A 22,014-nucleotide genomic window follows, 5' to 3' on the forward strand; every position below is an offset into this window, starting at 1 on the left:
ATCATGGCATTCTGCAAGATCAGTGAAGATGTCAAACGAGCAGCCATCTGTCTTTATGAACACAACCTACTGAACCTCCAGGACATTCTTGACTGCTGCGGGTTCTCACAACGGACGTGGTACCATGTCTTGAGGCTGTGGAGAGACACTGGTGATGTCACCAATCACCCGAGAGGAGTTCATGGCCGCGTGCGTCGTCTGGAATGCAAAGACATTGAATATCTCCTAGAACTTGTTCATGACAACCCCGACTACTTCCTTGATGAGCTCGTCAGCCTCACGAGAACCAACCGCTTCATATCTATTCATTTCACCACTGTCTTCAATGAACTCGAACGTGCTGGTATGAGCCGAAAGAAACTCAAATGTATCGCTTCGGAACGCAATGAAGAACTCCGTGCTGCATTTGTAGCTCGCATGTCTCAATATGATGCTACAGAAATAGGGTTCATTGACAAAGTCTCAAAAGACGAGCAGACACTCGGACGGCATTATGGGCACTCATCGAGAGGAAAACGGGCACATGTACATCAACCCTTTGTCCGTGGGCATCGTGTCAGCTTGGAAGCACTGTTGACTCTTGATGGCATTGTCGCATGCACTGCTGTCGAGGGTTCTATGATGAAAGAGCTCTTTCTCGAGTGGCTGGAATTTACTGTTGTGAGTTATCAAGCTACATTCTTGGACATCTGACGAGTCTGATAACCTTCTAGTTACCGAAGTGCTCTGCATATCCAGGCCCGTTGAGTGTCCTTGTGATGGACAATGCTTCAATTCACCATGGTGCCGATGTTCTTGAACTTGCAGACCGTTTTGGTCAGTCTATTTGTGATTTCCTCTCGTTCCTACAATGATTATCATGATGGGATGCATATACCAGGTGTTCGCATTGAATTCCTTTCGCCATACTCCCCCGATCTCAATCCCATTGAAGAAGCATTTTCGAAGATCAAGCATTTCCTTCGTCGTCACCACGAATACTATAGTACAACCACAGATGATGGAATCCTTTATGATATGTACGAGATTGCTGATATCATTACACTGGATGATGCCCATGGTTATTTTGTACATGCTGGATACTTTTGATGCTAGGTTACAGAACAACGACTTGCAGCATTGAAAGCAACTCGAGTAACAGTTCTTATCATACAATATAATGTCCAATCATGCCATACTAGTAGGAATAGACCACCTCTCAACAGCATCACGTAATGCAGCTATCTCACCAAACTTGAACTCCATCTCCTTGAGGTCTGAAAAGGTCACATAACGGAGTAAGTGCGCTTCCTTGAATGAATGAGAAGCAAATTTTGTAGTGATGCTGTCGTCAAGCTGGTACAGGGCACAGAAGGCCACAATGGACATGTCATTGCCAGGCTTGCGCAATGGGGGAATGAGCGAAGATGTGGAGATTGGCACTGGCCCAATTCCTGAGGTTGTTGTGTTCAGAGCTGTGTGGCTCGACTTGAAAAGACTTGCAAACTCATTGCCGAATGTGATGTTGACAACAGGAGTTGAAGATGTGGGTTCTGTCACTGTCTTGGCCTGTGCATCGAGTCGGCACTGTAAGACTGGGCTGATGGCCTTCGGATTGAAGAGTCAGTAGTTTGGGGGCTTATTAATTGTTGCATTGCTCGCCTCCTTACACTGCTCAAAATCAGTATCACAACTACACATGAAACACCAGAGAGGAAATATCAACCATTGCAGAAGCCCAGCAGTCGAGCTGCTGATGTCCGAGCGGAAAGTGTTCTTCAGATCCAGGAATCACATAACAATGGGTTGATGCACAGGCAGAATCAGTCTTTTTGCAGATCCAGTGATCTTGTAAAAGCTGAATGTTTGCTACTTTCTTTTTGTTTCCTGGAAGAATCGCAGCTGACTCTTTCTGTGCAAAAATCGTGAAATAATTATCTATAAGGTTATTGAATACATACTTGTTTCTTCATCTTGGACTTTGCAAGCTCTGATTCATCCTCGCCCTGGTTTTCATTGTTGTTGCTAGCTGGCTGTGTTTGGATAACATTGATGTTGACAGTTGGAGCCTTCGCAGCCATTCCGTCGACCTGTTTCATCATACCATTGTAGTCAGCCTCAGTCAAGAGAGATAGGCCAGGTTTAGGTAGAACCCAAGAGATGTGATAGGTAAGTGAGTAGTCGTCAAAATGGAGCATGCGGGGATTGATTGCTGTTGAGATCTTCACAAGAATCTGTGCTTTGAGAGTGTCCCATGGTTCATCAGTGCGAAGGTCGATGGATGTGTTGACTGGCTCTCGTTTGCTCTTGGCCTTCTTCATTTCACTAGCCGAGAGGATAGAGACCATGTATGAGATATCCCTTGTGACAGGAGTAGTAGGTTCGTCATTCTTATCTGTTAGGGATCCGAGTCAGCACAAAACACTGACTATATGCGTCGACTTACCTCATTTTCATTTCTTTGACACTGTCGGAGGGGGGGTAGGAATCTTTGGTGGTACAACAGGGCCTGTAGCAGAGTCTAGTATTTCGAGTTCTTGTGATTTGTCATCGTCGGTATCTGTTTGATCAGCATTGGGATCATTGTCGACTTCCATGAGTTCTAGCTCATCGAGAGCATCAAGAATAGTATTGCGATGGTGTGTCATTTGCAAGTCGCTATTGGTATCATCATCGAGACTGTCGAAACTGTTCTGTGTCGCGAGCATGAGACATTTGTGCATTGGGTATGAGTCAAGCACTGATATGATCAGTCAAATTTGTTCTAAGTCCTAATTCGTGTAGTTGACAAAAAAAATGATGTCACTGCCATCATATATTAAAACAGCTGTAAATGGGTAAGATAATATTTTAATGCTCATTAAAAGGCACTTATAAGGGCCCTTTTGATGACCTTACATTGAATTTTACCTCGCCGTGCCTCAGAACGGCCTGTTAAAATGTCTTGTAAGGCCCTCTCAAGGTGCCGAGCTGAACTTGTAATCCAGCAGTATTATAATGGTACCTAACTTTTTTCCGACATTATTATGCCTTTGGCACACACTTGCAACGGGCTCACTGCCAAGCTACTGCAGCTTTTCAGATTGGGCCAATGTACACATCGTGCTGAATTTTGTCGTCCTGCTTATATTAATTGGGCTACATCTGGAGTGCGCGGCCCGGCCTCAAGCTTCAAGCCGTGAGCCTAGTAGTAACATCAGGAAAACGTCGAGTTCCTTATTTGCTCCTTATTTGTCCTTATATGCCTTAATTCACATAATAAGGAATATTAAGGCTGTTTTTTCACACTTAAAATAAGGAGAATAAGTAGGTCCCTCTCCTTAAATTAAGGAAACTTCCTTAGAATAAGGAAATTAAGGCAGTCAAAGTGATGTCAAAAAGAGCACTTTATTTTCTACCACAGAGCTGGTTTGAACTCTCAACAATCCAGCTGACCCAGCTGAGATCACATGATCAATTCTCAGACTGTCAAGGAGCTTTACCAGTAGACTACAATACCTTGTACATATGCAGGCAGCAATTGATATATATACCATATCCATTGGACTTAGAATAAAATACAAGTCTACCATTAGGATTTTGATAAGTGACGATGGTAGACCATGTGAACTTTTTCGAAGAAAATCAAAGTTGTAACCCTTGTCAAGGGTAGTCTATCCATAGTCTCATGACATTTTTTGGTTAACATCCTAGTGAGTTATAAGCAAAATACTAGAAAGTGGTGTGTTCAAGAAAGTTCAGGCACACAAGTAATCTCCTTAATTCTCCTTAATTCTCCTTAGGCTGACTTGCAGCCACCATGTGCCTTAGAATAAGTATAATTAAGTACGAAATCACTCCTTAATAGTCCTTATTCTCCTTATTCTCCTTGATCAATTTTTTAAGGAAGTTAAGGGACAAAAAGGAACTCGATGTTTTCCTGATGAAGTGGCTGATATCCTGATATATATGTATGGAAAGAAATGCCGAAGGTTATGTGCATACATCAAAGGAAGCCTCGACATCGTGGTTCCGCTTGTATTTACTATTAAGATACAGAGAAGGGCCTGTACAGATACAACTGTGGGAACACGGATCCTCAACTAGGAGTATGCACAGATGGCTTTCTATGATCCCTGGCATTGTATTGATAAATATGACGGTATGACCTCAAATTTCTATGGCGCTGGATTCGTTCAACTATTCAACACATAAAATACACATACAGACACACGATACACGCACACACAGTCACTCACTGACAACGCACCGACACATACACACAACATTTGAAGACAACATGATGCACATAGTACTTAGGTAGTACAGGGCTATATAGCCTACTATGTAGTCATCTATAAGTTTCTCCACGACAAGACTACTAATTTGATGAAAAAGCATCTAATTCTGCGCATGTCAGCATTTGGTCAGGCTCCGTGATCAGAGCTGCCGACAGCTGCTGAGCCGTCTCCTCAACGAGATCATAAGCGAGATGAAATGCTGTTCCTTTCTTCACTGTTTGAAGCAGCATTTTCCAACACTCCGGGTTCACCCTCCCAATTTCAGAACCCAGCTCCTGGAAACGATCAACGGCCTCATGGAAGGCTTGCGGGTTGCGACCATCAAGAAGGAAACGGGCCATTGAGTTCCACCAGAGTTGTCGCCAGTCAATGGAACATGCAGTGTTGTCGGTGCAGCACGCAGTGTGCTCAATAAGAGGCAGCTCCTCGCAGGCAACAATGCGAAGCTCTTTCACATCGACAAGGGCATTCCACACTTCAAACCCGAGCTTCTTTCACATTGGTCCTGGAATGTCTCGGATGCGAAATTCAATGAGACGTTGAAACGCGGGAACAAAGAACTTCATAATTGAGAATTCGAGACAGAGTGCGAGAAGGTCATATGGTTTGTGTCGAAATCGTTGTTCATGAAGGTGATGAATGGCAACATCACGAGTTTTTTGACTCATGAACTTGTTGCTGAACCGTAGGAGGTCAATAACATCACTATGGGTAGGACCTTCTGGTTTCCAACTGTGCAATTCTGCATTAGAAGACAGTGTACTAACATGAAAATTTATCTTACCTGTTATATGCAACTGAAAGGTAGAGCTCGAACATGTTCATGCTGAGTTCAGGAATTATAATTGGGTGATCGTCGCTCGAGCCGTCTGTGCCCTCTGTTGGTCGTGATTGCCCCCTGACAGCAAACATCTCCTCAAATGTGATTGATGTGCGCGATAACTGAGTCGCGTGGACTTTGAATAATGTGTTTTTGACCTGCATTTAGTTATTAGTATTGTCATGGGGAATCACTGAGTGCATATATATGTGAACAATCCGCACCAGGAAAATGTGAGTACCATCGTATATATAAAAACGACGATGTCGAAACTTCAGGAGGCTTGGAGCTAGTAATGTGGCTGTTCGAGCCTCAAACATGTCTTGGCTGATTATCTGTGAGATGGGAATATTATGAGGCTTTAGTTCAGAGCACAAACTTGAAGAATGTAAATGTAGTATGAGCTAGTGGGAGGTGCGGTAGACAAGTCACGCTTACCACACAAGGGTTCGCTGCTTCTTTTTCGCTTCATCACGTCTAGAATGCAACTGCTGGCGGACTAGTATGGACCTTCCAGCTTTACCGGAACGTGAACATCCATGGCCACACAATATCCATACTGCGGATGGTATTGTTCGTAATATCTACAATGGTGCAATCAGAATGCTTCGGTCAAATGATGCAGAACCAACCAGAGTTGCATATCATTACGATACACTGTCTTCAGAGGCCCTACCCTTACTCGAGGCCATTGAAAGTGATTCGAGTGATGCTGATCACCAGCTTCTTCATGAGTGGCTACTAGCATGTGCTAGTCTTGTGGGCAAAGCAGCTGGAATGCTCGAGGAGATCAGCCAAAACACCCATGTGTGAGTGATACTCATGGTACTCATTTAGATCCGCTGACCTGACAATACTGTCACTTTGGTCTATGTAGGGAAAATGTTGAACAGTCGAACATTATCATCCCACAGCTTGTGACTGAGGACCGAGGTCATGGACGTCGAGGGCATCCAAGAAAAGATATCAACCTTGAATTTGTCCGTGAAGCCCTGTCTAACCAGCGCCACATCACACTCACAGAGCTTGCCCGACTCCTCCAAGTGTCTCGCACGACTGTGTGGAAATTTGTTCGCCGACATGGTCTTGAAAAATGCTTCACAACAATTAGTGATGCTGATCTCGATCAACTTGTGAAGGTTTTCAAGGAACGCAAACCAGAATCAGGATTCCGTTACCTTGTTGGCTTCCTTCGGCACCAAGGAGTTAGAGTCCAGCAGCACCGTGTTTGGCAGTCCTTGTGCCGAGTTGATAGATTAGGACAAAGGCTGAGAGAACGACATGTTACCAGATGACGAAAATACCGAGTTGCTCGACCAAATGCGCTTTGGCATGTAGATGGTCATCACAAGCTCATTTGGTGGGGTTTTGTTGTCCATGGATTTATTGATGGGTATTGTCGCACTGTGAATTTATTGTTAATGATAAGGAAAGCATAGTAACTCACTGATATTTCAACAGATAACAGCGCTACGGGCCAGCACAAACAATCGTGCATCAACTGTATTGGAACTGTTCATGCACGCAAGAGATGAATATGGTATGCCGTCTCGTGTTCGTGGAGATCGTGGAGGGGAGAACCTTCAGGTCGCTACACATTTAGTTGCAACAAATGGCCACAATCGTGGCTCATTTTTATGGGGATCGTAAGTGTAGCCTCTTGAAAAATTCTGTGACTAACAATACATGATACTAGATCAACACGAAATTCTCGCATTGAATGGCTGTGGGTTGAAGTGGGCACACAGTTTGCACGCTGATGGCGTGGATTTTTTACCAGGCTCGAACGACTTCATAAGCTCGACATTGACAAACCTGGGCACATCTGGTTGCTTAGTGTGCTCTTCTCAAGTGCACTCAATGACGATTGCCAACAATTTCAACAAGAATGGAATTCCCATCCGATTCGTGGTTCTGAGACCAATAATTGAAGCCCTCAGGTCAGTATTTACTCAGCAACTACTGGTGCAGTGGCATAATTGCTATCTGACAACTATGAAGGATATGCATCTTCTAGGACAGGCATTGTTAGGCATCTATGAAGATGAGTTCGAGGGGATCCATCCTGCAACTCTGCAGCGCTATTATGGTATTCATGGCAGAGAGACAATCCGCCATCTCAATCAGACAGGTGCTGGCCACCCAAATGATGAGTTAGAGAACGAGGAAGATGGTGTTATTCATCGTATTGAGCAGGATCAAGCAAACAATGTCCAACATGATGCCATTGAGGTTCCTGATGGTAATACCCCTTTTCTGAATGAAGATGATGAAAATATATTCTTCGAGATACTCGACGAGGTTATTACTGAGGGTACCATACCAGTGGGATATAATTTGCAGGAGGGTGAGGATGACTATGACGAAAACACAACAGAACATCTACAAGTCGGTAGATGGAGGGAGATATATGTTGAAGTATCTTTGGCAGACCCTATCTGGAGGACTCATTCAATGCTATGGGCTCAGGCAGTTAGTGTGCTAGAGCATTTTGAAGCAGATGTATTTTTCTAATTCAATATATTAATGGATCATGGTCGGAGTACTACAATGGCCAGGAACCCACTGTGTATAAATCCCGCACTTGACCGACCCGTTTTTGATCCGGTTCTCTCTTCTGTCTGACTCGCAATGTCAGATCTGGTGTATTGCAAAGGTAATCATCTCGAACCAGAAATGTGCTATTGCGAAGAGTACTCTGCACCCACCAATGTTCCTGTTGGCCAAAGAGAGCTTTGCACCGAATGTTTGCATGGGAAGAGCAAACATCCTCGACCTCAACAGCCTGCATCAGTGGCCGAGCCATTGGTGCCTCCCGCACTGAATCCAGGTGCTCTGAAGCCATCCAAACCAGCAGCTGCCACAGCAAAGGAACGATCTGGAGTGACGGTGATATACAAGCAATCACTTGCCCAACGTGCTAGGCAAGGCTCAGAACTCAAATGTGAGGTGTCGACTGACAGTCGGAAGACAGTCACAGCCACGAGAAGTGAAGTTATGGCAGGATTCCACCCAACTATAAAGCAGAAAGTCACAGTGAGCAAAATCGCCTAATGTTTGTTACCTCGAGCATACTCAGCTTTCATTTAGGGGAGCAGGGTTGTATCTTCAAGATGGGCCACGGCCAGCAGCTCATTGAAGCAACAACAGGTCCAGATTAGAGTTGGCACTGTCACTGTCTTGATCAATTACCTCGATGTACGTTGACCTGAACAAGCTGATGCTACGACTCGAAGCTTACTCAGCAACTGAAAGGACAAAGGACAATTGGTGCGCAGGGTCCCACCTGTGAAGACAGAGATGTCAAAACTCAAGCGAAGGGGATGTGCTCACTTTGACGAAGACGAGCCTGAGGACAATAAAGTGGATTTCAGCTTTTGCCCGGACTGGACATTTGAAGAAGTCGAAGAATATTTTCGGAGACTTTTTCCAAAAGTCTTTGAGTACCTGGACTCCGTAAAGAATGATGATGTAAAGGGGAAGGCTGTCGATAACGGAGCATCGTGGGCATTGATTTCGAAAGAAAACCGCTGGCTGAGTGTTGCACCTGAGCCACTGCCGAACGGTAAACATCTTGAGCGGTACAGAGGCAGAAATAACGCACCTCTTGCAGCGACTAATATTTTTATCGGTGAGCCTGCCATCAATGGCTCATCATGGATGAGATTTTCTAACCGACCTACATGCAACAGCTAACCGGAAGTACATACCTGAGCACATTTGCGCACAATGGGACCCAGACGTGATCATCATTGATATAGATTCCGAGGCAGGAGAAGATCGAAATGATGAGCCTGAGGATTCAGATGCTCCAAAGACTGGTTGGTGGACTTGAAAGTGCTCACGTGCACCATCACGGTCACTGAATCGTTTTTCACTTCAGCGCGTCCAAAACACTCAATCCGGTACACCGAACACGAAGAACCAGCTCGAAAGAGACTGCGCGGAAGTAAGTACTATCTTGTAATTTTGCTACATGAACAAACCGCTTACATTGTATCAAAAAAATAAACCAGTTCGTGGTCAGCCCATCGCATCAACATCTCGAATAAATTCGGAGAACAAGGAAAGCTCTTCAAGTCACGTTAAACGCAAGTTTGAGTTCTTTTTTCTATCTGCTCAGTGGACGTCTAACACTCAAAATTTTACAGTTTTCGCTTCCGATTCCGATTCAGATAACGGTCTTGACACGCTGCCCATTAGTCTGAAGGGAATGTAACTCTCACCGCAGACTCAGAGATGCGCTCCACGCTCTCTGACTGTGATGCCTTCAATTAAAGATGAAGAACAGAAAGTTGACTTACAAGAAGTCTTCACAGGCCTGCAGACTCGGAATCATTCATCTGCAATGTCCATACCTAATCGACCACTCTTCCGCCCTCTCATTTCAGTTGAACCAACAAGGAATGATATCTTGCGTGGTCACCCGGATGTTAATGATCCGTTGTCGCGTCCATTCCACAACCCTTGGACAACTGACTACTTCATTGGTTCCATTAAACTTTGGCTTTAATTTTGTCCCATAGAATTCGAAGCTTCCTTTGATAAATATTTTATCATAATCACTTCGCACTGGCCACAACTTGGACACTACTATGCTTGACTACAATGGGCGCCCTACTACTATGGTTTCGAAAATTTCCTTTGCTATCCCTTCACTTAGCTCTAATCCACAGTTTAATTCTCCTCGTTCCTCCATCTAATCCTCCTCCATATTACTCACCTGAAAAAAGTCGCAAAGTAAATAAAGCAATGTCAGAGGTGTGATCAGAGAACATTTTTTTACATTGTCATAAGTATACTAGTAATACATGAAGTTGCGCATATTAGGCCTTCAAACGGCTCTGAAACCACCTGAAAGTTCAGGCGGTAGAGGCAGGAGGGTGGTAGGAGACGACAAAAGGCCTTCGAACGGCTTCAAAATCACACAGGATTCTGGATCGAGGCTGGACAGGGGATGTAGGATGGCGGCGGAGGCAGGAGGGTGGTAGGAGAAGACAACAGGCCTTCGAACAGCTTCAAAATCACACTGGGCTCTGGATTGAAGCTGGATGGTGGACATAAGATGGCGGCGGAGGCAGGAGGGTGGTAGGAGATGACGACAAGGCCTTCGAACGGCTTCAAAATCACACTGGGTTCTGAAGTTCAAAATTGACTTGTTAAAAATTAGCATTGATTTGGGTCTAGGCTACATAATCTAGATAGAAAGTGAGCAAAAACAACCGTCAAAAACATGAATGTGACAGAAGGGGAAGTGGTACTCCACTACTCAGCCTCAGGGCGGTAACGGGCCATACCGGTGAAGGTACAACAATTCAGATGGTGAGTCTGAACAATGTTGGGTCTTGCAGAACCTAGCTGCTATTCGACCCTAAAGGGTTTCTGGACCAGGCTCAAGGCTCAGAGGAGAGGAAATATCATAGAAAACTACTGAGCACTCAGACTCATACTGGTAACTGGTGAAAAGATTGATTGATTATGTAAGCTACAAAAGTGCCAACATAAGGTAAGGTAAAAACAGTCTCTACAAGCCCAACCAGAAATGAATCCCTACATCTCATGGGAACTTTAAATCATGACTGTCCCCAGTCATCTACCTATGCAAACCAAAGCTAAGCTAAACTTAAGAGAACTAACCTGGGGGTCCTCAAACACCTTTTGTTTCCTTGACGCGTATGCCAGGTAAACTGCGCCAGTGAGTGAGGGTCAGGCAATGCAATAAAACGATAATCCCCAGACTTTGCTTTTAGTACTGGAGGAGCAGCGATGCTAAAGTGAGAAATGCGCGATGATGGTTGCATGGATGACAATGGGGAGTAGACGGATAGAAAGAGGCGAACGAGGGCTTCGAAATGAGTATAGGGTTGACTAGGTTTGGTGAAGAACTGAGGGAGATATGAAGGAAATGGTGACAACGCGCGAAAATAGCGAAAACAGCGAGTAGCGAGGGCGCGGGCGGGCGTATCGGAAATCTGATCGGATGGATGGAAAGCGCGGAAAAATGCGGTCAGAACGCGCCTAAGGCGATGGGCGCGCGCTCACGGGGCGACGAGATATAAAGAAAGCGCAAAAATGGAGCGAAAAAATAGGGGGGAACGCGCAAATGCGAATAGCGAGCGAATGGCTGAGCGCGCGAAGGCGCGGATATGCGCGAATGAAAGCCATGAACGAGGGCTTCAAAACGGATATAGGGTCGATGGGGTTCTGAGACGAAATGGGCTGGTGAAAGTGCGAAAAGTGCGGAGGTGTAAGAGGGAGGAGGAGGAAGGGGTATGGTGCAGGGCAACAAGGACTGGTCCTATCAAGAAGCTGATTGTGGCAATGGACAGAGCCACTGGTGGATGGTAAATTGCCAAAAGAGCTAAATGAGACAGGCCTTAGAGCACCCAGAAAACCCTTATCTCCCCTCAACTTCTCAAAAACACCAAAAACTCGATATCTCCACAACTACTGCTCCAATTTCGATGAGCCAGAGCTCAAAATGACCGGACGGACGAGGGGAATACGACCCTAAGTTTGCGAGAGATCCGCTCGAAAAACGCGTGGGAAAAACGCTTATCAATGCGCTGGGGAGGAGGAGAAGATGCTGAAAAGTGGGAATTGTGGGAGAAGCTGGTAATGAATGACTGTGGTGGGATAATAGGCGAATTTGGGGGATGATTGGAGAGCTGGAAGAGCCTAGAAACACAAGAAACCCTCGCGGTGGGCTCCAGTTGAAGGTACAACAATTCAGATGGTGAGTCTGAACAATGTGTTGGGTCTTGCAGAACCTAGCTGCTATTCGACCCTAAAGGGTTTCTGGACCAGGCTCAAGGCTCAGAGGAGAGGGAATATCATAGAAAACTACTGAGCACTCAGACTCATACTGGTAACTGGTGAAAAGATTGATTGATTATGTAAGCTACAAAAGTGCCAACATAAGGTAAGGTAAAAACAGTCTCTACAAGCCCAACCAGAAATGAATCCCTACACCGGGCATCATAGGGAGGGGGGTTGAAGCAAACCAAACAGAAAGGACGACGTACCAGTAATGACCACTTATGCAGAAGTTCGAAAGTTAGATTCGTTCATATGGAAAGCGGGAGTGATCAGCTTCGGCGAGAGTGATCAGCTAGACTAAAAAGGCATTTGTTTGGCTCTTCTCCTGCCAGACCCCCAATCACCCACTGAACGCGATGAAGGATTTACCGACTACACTCATAAATGTGGCTGTGCGTACAGAATGAGGTTAAGACATTGTATTGACGTGGTGCCTAAGATTTCTTGCCTTGCAAATTTGACATGAGAAATCCATCACTCGCACATAGACTTGCATCAAATGGTGATATCAAAGGCCCTTGCTTGTTCCGACGAGCCTCTAGTAGCACTAATATTTGAATCTGACGGTTCAGAAATTTAAATCCAAACCCCCCAAAAAATCCACCATCATCATGTATGCTGCAGAGTTCACCACAAATGCTGACCAGCACTATTGCGAGTATGCCAACTGTTTTAGTGGTCATCCTGGCACTGTACTTGCTATCACCTATATTGAGCACAAAGATCCGAGCAAGCCCGGTAAATGGCTTTGTGAAAAATGCAGCCGATACCAGCGCTCCAAGTTCACTACCAAGAAAATAAGTGATGCAGGTAAAATAATTGCTTGGCGTGCAGACTTTGTCACATTACAGTCTGACAATAATTTTCTTTAGTAATTCCAAATACCTCGAAGCATGGTTTCAGCCAGTCTGAATATGATGGTGCTGCAGTTCACAAGCAGACTGCAGAGGCGCAGCGTGGAAGTGAGTTGCCCAGTACAGTTGCATTTTATATTGAATACAAACCTTCAGTTATTTTTGTAGAATCCCAACTTCCTGTTCGTGCAGTGGGGCTTAGTGTATCATGTGGGATGCCTCCACCTGCATTCATCCCAGGTCCCGTTCACCCGAGGCGCGCCTCAGCAAATCATCAATTTGTTCCTTTACCCAACTGGCCTGCAGCTCCTGGCCCCTCAGACATCCGCCATGCAAATCCATTAGGGCCCAACATATCTATTTATGGCCGGGACACTCAGTTTATTGTGTACTCAGACCTTCTTCGAACTCTGCCACTCAGGCCTGGTTATCAAGATGCGCATAAAATTTATGAAGAGATGCGAGACCGGCTTGCTCGACAGGCCTATGCTTTGAGTGTTCCCGAAGTGGTATGTGTCAAGGCATACCTTGCAGTGATGATTCCACGGGCTAAAAAACCAACTCTAATATCTGTAAGTGTTGCTCTCTACAATTCCAAATTCAACTTCACCAACTTTGCTGAATCTTCTATAGGATATAGTCGAGTCGATCAGCAATATCCCTTACCGTATTGGTGCCAATGACCTTAAAACTTCGGTGTATCTCACCCTACTTCCCATGTTCATCAAGTGGTCCATGGGTCTTACTTTTACGTTTGAAGAGGCACGTTTGCGTCTTGTTAGTAGTTTCGAGGAGATTCTTCCCCGTCCATCTGGAGAAGACATCAATGCCATAGCATCCCACTTCCTCAAGACCAGGAACACGAAGCAGCAGTTCAACGCTGGCAAGGGGATCGAACTTCACCTCATTATTCCACATACAAAGTTCCTTGCCGCTGAGCAAAGGCGAAATGGTGAGGAAGTAGCTGAGTCCAAGTCTCGCGATGTTCGTTTTCAACATGGACTATTGGTACCTTGCATGACTGACAGCATACATCAACCAGGATACACCTCGCGCAACAGCAGCAAGTTCATCTGACATCCAACATCTTTCAAGTCCTGCATTAGTACTATCTGCGGTGTCCCCATCAAAAAATTTGCAAAATGGCGTCCAATGTTCGCCTCACCCTGTCAAGCGCAAATTATCATCGGTCAGTCATTCTTTCGAACTCTAGTACCAGCCTTATGCTCATTAGCATCGCACACAGCCTCCTGTCCCATCCACGCCCCCTCGAAAGCCTCGGACCTTGGATGCTGCAGTATCTCCGGATGTTAGCGCACTTCGCCGTGCACTTCAAGCGCAAGCTATTCCCATATCCCAACCAAACTTACCCTTTCTCACTCTTCGCACGTTCAAGGCACTACTGCGGATAATCCCCCCAATATCACTCTCTGCTCTGATTACTGATCCAACCACTTCTGACATAGTAACAAATACTACTGCCCCCCCGATGCAGGCTACTCTTTTTTTCGATCCACGAAGCAAACCGAAGTATGGAGCATTCAAAGCAGCACAATTCGGCTTTCTAGACAAAGCTATCCTTGGACCGTCTGGATCTGATTCAACTCGCATCTGCTTAAAGCAGTGCTACTACCAGACCGACAAATCCAAGCGGTTTCCTTATCCCGATTCTCGGCAACTACAGCTGCTGCAGCCAGAGATTAGATGCAGCATATGGGCAGGAGCACTCATGGACCGGGTTCAGCAATATATTGCCACAGAACTAGTGACTCGCAGCACACCTCCCTTCAAGATTCCAAATATCCGCTTCGTGCATATTGCTCTTGCCACTATCGAGGACGCTGGTGTTACAAAAACATATCTAATTGAAGAGTTCATTGACGAGTCCACGCAAGGGAAATTCACAAAGTATATATCCAATGACTCGCCTTCCCCACTGCCACACCTTGATGCCAATTCAAGTGAAATTGCCCAGTACCTGTCATTTGCACAACACGTCCAATACATCAAGACCAAGAAACTTGCTTACGTTGCAGATTTTCAAGGCTCGTCTTTATTTTGGATATCTACACATAGCTTATTCGTTCTCGACAGGTGGAAGGAATCTTTTAACTGATCCTCAAATTATGACTTCTCCGTAAATCGACATCCCTACTACTATCCTTTTCAATGAGCGGCTGACAGCAATTATCAGTGATCTTTCCGGACACCTGTTCGCAGATGGCAACTTGGCATCTGCATTTTCATCTTTTGCGGAGAAACATCAGTGCAACATGTTTTGCGAATTTTTCAAATTGCCATGGGACTGGTCTCGTCCAATACCCCCATTGTTCCATAAGACACCAGAAGAAGTTGCTGACAGCGAGAGAGACTCAGAGTCTGATGACGAAAGTGATGACTTTGGTGAAAAGAGCATGGTTCTGGGAACTCGCGATGATATTTCAAAAGACTAGTTACTTTGGCATTCCTGTCGTAGACACACGGTCGGCAAACTACTTCTTTGAACGACCCCCCCTACTCTCGACTCAGCCCAGATCTGCTCCATGTCCTACAGCAGCTAGGACAGCAGGTGCATGCGTGTCCACAAATTTGGGAAGATAGTCCTGCAAGAAACTCAGGCCAAGAGTAGATGACGTGAGTGCGGACGAAGACAGAGTTGGCACTGCCTCTGCCACATGGGCCTTTGAGGATGTCATACTAGGAACGACAGATAGTGAATTGGTGCTTCCTTCAAGAGACATAAGGGAAGAAGTCGGACGAAGGATGACATCCTTGGAAAGCTTTAGCTTCTCCGAAAAGGAAGATGTGCTGCGGAACCCAGATGTAGAGGTCTCCTGAAAGATAGAAACCGATGTGGGGTCTGGGTTGAATACTGACAAGGCGAAGTCTTTCAGAGAAGAGTGGAGTGATATTGCTGTCGACTCGGTCTTTGCTGGAATTGATTCGTGCGAGCGATTGATGACAGGGTAGAGGAGTGCCCAAAGGAATGGCGTTGAAGCGGCAGGACTGTCTATGGCGCAAGGAGCAGGGACAAGGACAGGAAGGCCTCCTGCGCGGAATGACGAGTTGCGTCCTCAGACTGGAGACTGTCTATGGCGCAAGGAGCAGGGACAAGGACAGGAAGTGTGACCTGACGCTGGTAGAAGCCGGTGGTGTAGGCGTTGGCGCTGGCGAAGTAGTGGGCGCAGTATGGGCGCGGGTGACGTGGCGCTTGCAAGTGGTGGTGACGCGCTGGGCCGTTCTATGGCGAGGCCCGGTATGAGGCTGCTTACCTCCTCAACGAATCGTCTTGCTTCCACTTCCTCCCGCTGCTCATTTTCCTCTTCTCTCCTCATTCCTCCTTTCTCCTCCTCCCTTCTCTTCATCTCCTTGCCGTACTCGTTCCTCTTGCGTCCGTTCGTTGTCCGCGTCCATTCGAGCCACGTCAGCATTCGCTGACGTGTGCTGGGCGTTCGCGCATAGTACCGGCGATGGTGGTTCGAATGGCGAGGGCGCGACAGAAGGTGCCAGTGACGTGGCGTTTGGTGGTTCGCATGGTGGTGGTGATGGGTGCCGGCTGAGGACACGCGTTAGCGTGTCTGATGGCGTCAAGATGGGTGGCGCGTGTGCTGACGAAAAGGAGTGAACGAAGGAACAAGAGCGTGATGGACTTACCAATGATTCAACCGGGCCATCAAGCTTAGGGTTAGGGTTGGGAGTTTGCACCTGCACGAATTTTGGGGGGGCAAGTTGGAGAACTTGTACGTCTCACAGTACTAGTACAACTTGCTACTCCCGAACCATTGGCGTCCGTGCCAGCTTCCAAGCCGCACTGTATGTATCGCCTCCAGTTCGGAGCTGAACAAGTCGTACATTCATACATGTACATAGATGGTACTAAGTCTTTTCGCCAGTCCCAGCGGAGTTTAAAGCTTCCGTGGGAGATTTAGCTTGAGCTGGACTCACCTCGACAGCGGCAGCACTACAGTGGAGAGATGCTGACAACCTTAATGTATTACTAAAAGTATATCTAGGCATTTCTGCTACAGTCTCTTCTGCTGTCAGACTCAGACTCAGAATCCGTGAACTCTGCGAACTCTGGTTGATCTTCATCATCCTGATCCTCCCCTTGTGATCCCCAGTCCTGAACACCGTGAAGTGCTTGTGTTGGCGGGTTCACCATGCCTCCCATATACTGATAGCCAGCCGGTCCTACTAAGCCAGCATTTTGAGGGAGGTCCTGCAAGCTCGGAAGCAATAGAACATCATCATCTTCAGGTTCCGTAACTCCCTGTGAAAGCAGGACTGTCAGGTCATCTTCACCTTCAATTGCAAGGAACTGCGCCAGTAACATCTGATATACATTCCAGAACGAATCCGGCGATACTTGCGGTTTGCCGAGTGAGGTATAGAGATATTGTGCGCGTTGCTCAAATGAAGGTGGGACAAGATCGAAGACAGGATGATCAGAGGGAGCATAAATTGCTTCGACCTCATCAAAGAGCGCACTTGGCACTGGAACCTTGAGAAGAGTAAGTAGTGTTGAGCTGCAGTCATGGACGACATACTTTGAAGTCAAGTGAATTGAATTCGTGAGGTTTCGCACGAATGATTGCTGGAATGCCGTGAGGAAGAATCTTATTTTTGTCCCTGCGGGGAGCGTTATGGTTTCTACGATGAGCCCATGCATCAAGCTCAGCCTGGAGCCATGGAATTGCAAGCCAGCGGAACACGTAGCTAGATAGTAGATGGAGATTGTCAGTGAATACATATGCAAGGAAGTGATGCATACTTTTGCAGAGTGTTGTGAATGTCATATAGTCCCCTAGTGACACCTTCCTCCAGGATATTCTCGAAACCTGGAGCAAAGTCCCTGCGAAGCACAGACCACATGATTTCGGGCTTGATGTTCTGGTGCTTTCGCATCCAGTGGTGCTGAAGTGTTCCGTTGAGTGCTGGATCTAGGCGGTGCCGAATCATTGTTTGTGCATTGGCAACAGCAAAATTTTCGGAGCCTGGATCGCTCTGAGTGATCAAAGGTACAGCTGAGATCACAAAAAAAAAGACATGATCAATGTCCGATCAATGTGAGGGGCTTGGTGACATACCTCCAAGTTTTCGGCAACAGTCAAGGTAGTATTTAGCAATAAGGCGTGGATTCTTGTTGGTCCACCAAACTTTCAGCCAATTAATCCAGCCGGTGAATGGATCGAGGCTGATATGCAGCCATAGCCCAAAGCGCAGCCATTTGTCATGCTGGTCTTGGGGCCAGACATCATTAACCCCCGCACACCAAAAACGCCTCCGTTTGAGACGTCCACGACGCCTAGCTTCCACAGCAGTTGGCTCTGTGATCTTGAGAAGCTTGGCAATCAGTTCGCTGTTCAAACATTAATTTATAGTGAACAGTACTAGCAAGTAGACAGCAACTCACCGGGGTACGTGAAAGCTGAACTGCTGGCGCAGGTCTCGTCTGATGGCCTCGGCACCTCGGTGGGGAAATCGTTGTCGAATCTCCCGGACATGCTGTTCAATGGACTCGAGAGTATGTTGTTGTTGCCTGGTCCGTTTCCAGCCCCAGCTATTTCGCATCCGACGAAAGCTGACAACGCTAGCATGATAAATTAGTTGAAGTAGTTGCACTGGACATATGTAAGACACGAACCTGAGTCCATATTCCTCCTGGTCATAGTGGTCTTTGAGGTGGTGCACGATGTCAACATCACTCATGTTGAGCTTGAAATAAAACTGAGCCAGATCTTGTATTTCCCTGGCAGGAGCTATGCTCGCTCAAAAATAAGTGAAACTGGCAGTGATTCAGGCTTAACACTCACGACATGGCTTATGCTGGTTGGTGCGCCGAGAACGATCAGTCATAATGTTGGGAGCACAATCCTGCACTCGTCAACTTGAACGTTCGAGTTGTTTTGAATTCCGTCACAGATTGCGCTGTCATTGCATTAAGGTACGATCAGCACCTGATTTACTATCTGTAACCATTGGAGGACTCATAATTTGACAAGCAATACATCTTGAATATATCACTAGAAACATTAATATTAAGTCTCTCTCAAGCAGTGGTTGGGGGTCTGACAGGTAAAAGCCAAACAAACACGCTTAGCGAAGCTGTTACGAAGCTGATCACTCCCGCTTTCCATACGTTCGCGGGAACAACCGGAGCAAGGTTATCAGTCGGCAACGCCGGCCCCTAGTATGTGAATGCATGACTGTGTGTGCGTGTGACGTGTGTCTGTATGTGTATTTCATGTGTTTGAATAGTTGAACGAATCCAGCGCCATAAATTTCATTTGGCCCATGTGCACAGACTTCAGTAGCAGTGTCGCAAAATTTCCGTTGTTTTACATAGAAAAAACATTGGTTCCGCATATAGTTACACTTGAACTGTACATGACCTGAAACATCATATTCTGCAGGTAATTACCGCAAACTTGAAACTCTTTACATGTCTGCACAGTTACAGTATCTCTAACGTCTTAACGTCCATACCGTGAACAGAAGTGACGTCTTTGACTTGTGCAATAATGTCACAGTCTGACGCAATTCTCTTGTATTCTTCACCGCGTTGCTGCGCTAGCAAAAATGCGGCAAAAGGTTGTCCAAGACGAAACAGTAATCGTAACGCACGCGAGTCAGACTCCGGACGATCCGACCACTGTTCTCCATGGGATGAATGTGATGAATGTGATGACTGTGATTCAGAGTCACACCATTTATCCACGCTCTGCATCTCGTCTGGAAGGTCAGGCAGCTCGAGGAGATAACGATACCAGGGACGGACGAGTAAGAAGGATTGTCGAGTGGGTCTGCTTCGTGAGAACTGAGTCAACCTATCCTCCGTGGTGATCATCAGGTCACAAAGTCCGTCTGCCTTGACCCCATAGCTGATGGTCTCCTCGTGTATACCGACTCTCCGTCTGAGTTCTGTGACACGGAATGTGATGCATGGCAGATACAGTCTGCGGTACGCGAAACGAGGCGAGCTCATGTTGTAAAGTTGGTCGTAAATTTGCAATGCCAAATGCTCAGCCCCAATGTGTCGGAGTGAGGAGATCGATGTTTGAATTTCATCCTCGGACAGAGATGGCAGGGTGCATGGCGGAGCTTCGTATGAAGTGAGGTCAGCCGGCAGACAGCTATTGAACTCGGATGGTCGTCCGACCCAGTCCAGGGCACTGATGTCGCCCGACTGAGCCACGATCTCCTGCAAGAGTCTCCCAAGTGCATTTTGCTTCTTCTCCCCATAAATGACAGGTAGATGGACGCCGAAGATACCAAACAGTGAGTATGCGACATCTTCCTGAAGCGTGGTGACACGCGCCGACGCCCATTGGAGTGTCTCCCGGACATTGCTCATCCCCGGACGGAATGTGATGAGGTCTCGTGCATCTATGCCTGTCGCATTCTCCAACTCCCGCATGATCGCGGGAGACTCCTTGTGGTTGGGAGAGCGGTCGTTGAGATACGGGGTCCAATCACTTTGGTAGAAGTGAATGACTTTCGGGGCGAAGAATTCCGGTAGGGTCCATCCTCGCATGTTCCATTCACTCTTTGCCAGTGCGCCCGGTTTTGACGAAGGCGGAACATCCGAGAGATAAACAATTGTAAGTGCTGAATGGCGATACCAGACAAACATGCTGTTGACCGATTCTTGGATCTCGGTATTGCTTCGTTTGTCGATACAGCATGTATCAATCCACCCCCATCGGTATCCCGCAGTACGAGCAGTTTTACAGAATGACTGCAACTTCGCGACGCCGAAAACGGGAGTCAACTTGTACACAACCTTGTCCTGGATGTCGTGCAGCAACGCCTCCTCCTCTTCCCACCTATGTGATAGCATGACATAGCGGAAGTACACCGCCACCACTCCTCGGATGCGCACTGCGTGGAATTCTGTATGCTTCGTTGTGGACGACAGAAGCTCCTTGCACTCCACGCTTGTCTGGAAGGCATTTATCTGTGCATTTCGATCGCATAAACGACCAGTGGATGTGTCAAGTAGACGAAGTGGGGCGTCTTCAAGTTCTACAAAAATGGCCATCCTAATCATATTCTTGACCTCTGATGGACTGACATATTGTTCGCGCAGCTCTGTGGAAACGTTCAACCGTCTGGAGGTATATGTGTTTTTCGTGGCTTACCTTGTAACTGAGTGTCGGCAGAATTGTCCAACTTGGATAGCATGACTTGGAAAGCTTCGATGGCTTCATCATAGTGTTGTGCACCATGCATCGCCGCATGCTTTAACTGATATCCGAGATAAGAGGAAGGGTTGAGTTCGATAACCTAGGTAAATGAACATAAGCTATAGAGTAACAGATACGATAGTACCTTTTGCGCATCGAGGAGTGCATCCTCCCATAGCTCGTCTTCCAACCTGGCCTTACTACGGTGTGCAACGATAGCCTCGGTTGAAAAATCCAAGTCGATTGCGGCCGAGTATACCTCAATAGCTTCGTCGTAATTCTTCGCTTCAAGTGCATCATCTGCGCGTGCTATAAGGGCAGCATCTCTGTCGACAGCATAGAGTGCACTACATTTTTGCTTGAAAACTATGTTAAATGCAGGTAAGAACTGTAGTCTAGTGATATGACTGAATACTTGCCAGTGGACCAATCAAGGCAGCTAGCCTTGGTCGCTTCGTCGCTCATATCCATCATATATCGATACGATTCATGGGCTTCTCGAGGCATACCTGCCCGGAGGAGCGCATCGCACCGTCTCTGGCTTGCAATTTGCCACAGTTCCTTGAGGTTCCATCCAAAGAGCTAGACAGATCGCGGAGTTGAACATCAAGTTTTTCGGTTGCATTGTATCAACATACCACGACAAAGTCCTCATATGTAGAATGAATAGCTGACTGAGGGGTGGAAGCGATGGTATTGATAATGATAGCGAAGTGTTCATCAGCTTCGTTTTCATAGGCACCATCAAAGGCATTTATCCCCAGTTGGAGACATAGGTATGCCTGATATTGAAAGTTCAAAAAGTTCAGTGGCAACGACCGTGAGTCTGAGAGTGCACGACACTCACTTCCACGATATTACAGACAGGAATGTCTGCCTTGGGACAAACATTAGCCAACCTTTGGATGTGCATGATGGCGTGCTCGTGTTGATTTGCATTGAAATAAGCAATTGCCTGAACTTAATGAAGCAAGGTGAAACATGGGAAAATATCGACGCGCCTTGATCAGCAGGAGGAGGATATGAGTAGCCTTTGAATATTCGTTCGTAAACATGGACGCGAGGTCAAATGCATC

The 22,014-nt window shown here is 46.5% G+C and overlaps 7 protein-coding genes across 7 annotated transcripts; 3 read left to right on the plus strand and 4 right to left on the minus strand.

Annotated features, from left to right (window-relative positions):
• Window positions 1-1,167: 1,167 nt before the first annotated feature.
• Window positions 1,168-2,702, minus strand: F5891DRAFT_984425 (uncharacterized protein; the record flags this gene model as incomplete). The annotated part of the gene is made up of 4 exons (XM_041377433.1): window positions 1,168-1,587; window positions 1,688-1,891; window positions 1,941-2,340; window positions 2,446-2,702. 4 exons carry the CDS (start codon window positions 2,700-2,702, stop codon window positions 1,168-1,170), a joined length of 1,281 nt encoding a protein of 426 aa, XP_041220795.1.
• A 1,637-nt stretch (window positions 2,703-4,339) lies between these two features.
• Window positions 4,340-5,243, minus strand: F5891DRAFT_984426 (uncharacterized protein; the record flags this gene model as incomplete). The annotated part of the gene is made up of 3 exons (XM_041377434.1): window positions 4,340-4,750; window positions 4,814-4,991; window positions 5,044-5,243. 3 exons carry the CDS (start codon window positions 5,241-5,243, stop codon window positions 4,340-4,342), a joined length of 789 nt encoding a protein of 262 aa, XP_041220796.1.
• Window positions 5,244-7,083: 1,840 nt separating this feature from the next.
• Window positions 7,084-7,593, plus strand: F5891DRAFT_960496 (uncharacterized protein; the record flags this gene model as incomplete). Its single annotated transcript, XM_041375737.1, has 1 exon — window positions 7,084-7,593. One exon carries the CDS (start codon window positions 7,084-7,086, stop codon window positions 7,591-7,593), a length of 510 nt encoding a protein of 169 aa, XP_041220797.1.
• A 117-nt stretch (window positions 7,594-7,710) lies between these two features.
• Window positions 7,711-9,298, plus strand: F5891DRAFT_1194435 (uncharacterized protein; the record flags this gene model as incomplete). Its single annotated transcript, XM_041367928.1, has 6 exons — window positions 7,711-8,115; window positions 8,170-8,277; window positions 8,335-8,710; window positions 8,772-8,900; window positions 8,963-9,028; window positions 9,096-9,298. 6 exons carry the CDS (start codon window positions 7,711-7,713, stop codon window positions 9,296-9,298), a joined length of 1,287 nt encoding a protein of 428 aa, XP_041220798.1.
• Window positions 9,299-12,509: 3,211 nt separating this feature from the next.
• On the plus strand, window positions 12,510-15,205 carry F5891DRAFT_1194437 (uncharacterized protein; the record flags this gene model as incomplete). Its single annotated transcript, XM_041367929.1, has 7 exons — window positions 12,510-12,708; window positions 12,771-12,860; window positions 12,909-13,324; window positions 13,386-13,736; window positions 13,795-13,941; window positions 13,999-14,846; window positions 14,947-15,205. 7 exons carry the CDS (start codon window positions 12,510-12,512, stop codon window positions 15,203-15,205), a joined length of 2,310 nt encoding a protein of 769 aa, XP_041220799.1.
• A 72-nt stretch (window positions 15,206-15,277) lies between these two features.
• Window positions 15,278-16,287, minus strand: F5891DRAFT_1252525 (uncharacterized protein; the record flags this gene model as incomplete). The annotated part of the gene is made up of 4 exons (XM_041369915.1): window positions 15,278-15,762; window positions 15,816-15,993; window positions 16,025-16,138; window positions 16,192-16,287. 4 exons carry the CDS (start codon window positions 16,285-16,287, stop codon window positions 15,278-15,280), a joined length of 873 nt encoding a protein of 290 aa, XP_041220800.1.
• Window positions 16,288-19,063: 2,776 nt separating this feature from the next.
• Window positions 19,064-20,041, minus strand: F5891DRAFT_1059653 (uncharacterized protein). The gene has a single exon (XM_041362841.1). The coding sequence runs from the start codon at window positions 19,735-19,737 to the stop codon at window positions 19,207-19,209; it is 531 nt and encodes a 176-aa protein (XP_041220801.1). The 5' UTR covers window positions 19,738-20,041; the 3' UTR covers window positions 19,064-19,206.
• Window positions 20,042-22,014: the final 1,973 nt, after the last annotated feature.

This window comes from Suillus fuscotomentosus, assembly GCF_016647785.1.
Source record: "Suillus fuscotomentosus strain FC203 chromosome Unknown F5891scaffold_69, whole genome shotgun sequence".
NCBI classification, from domain to species: Eukaryota; Fungi; Basidiomycota; class Agaricomycetes; order Boletales; family Suillaceae; genus Suillus; species Suillus fuscotomentosus.

Excerpts from the sequence above, each read along its gene's own strand:
- F5891DRAFT_1059653 (XM_041362841.1), bottom strand. The coding sequence starts at position 19,737 with ATGAGCTCGCCTCGTTTCGCGTACCGCAGACTGTATCTGCCATGCATC.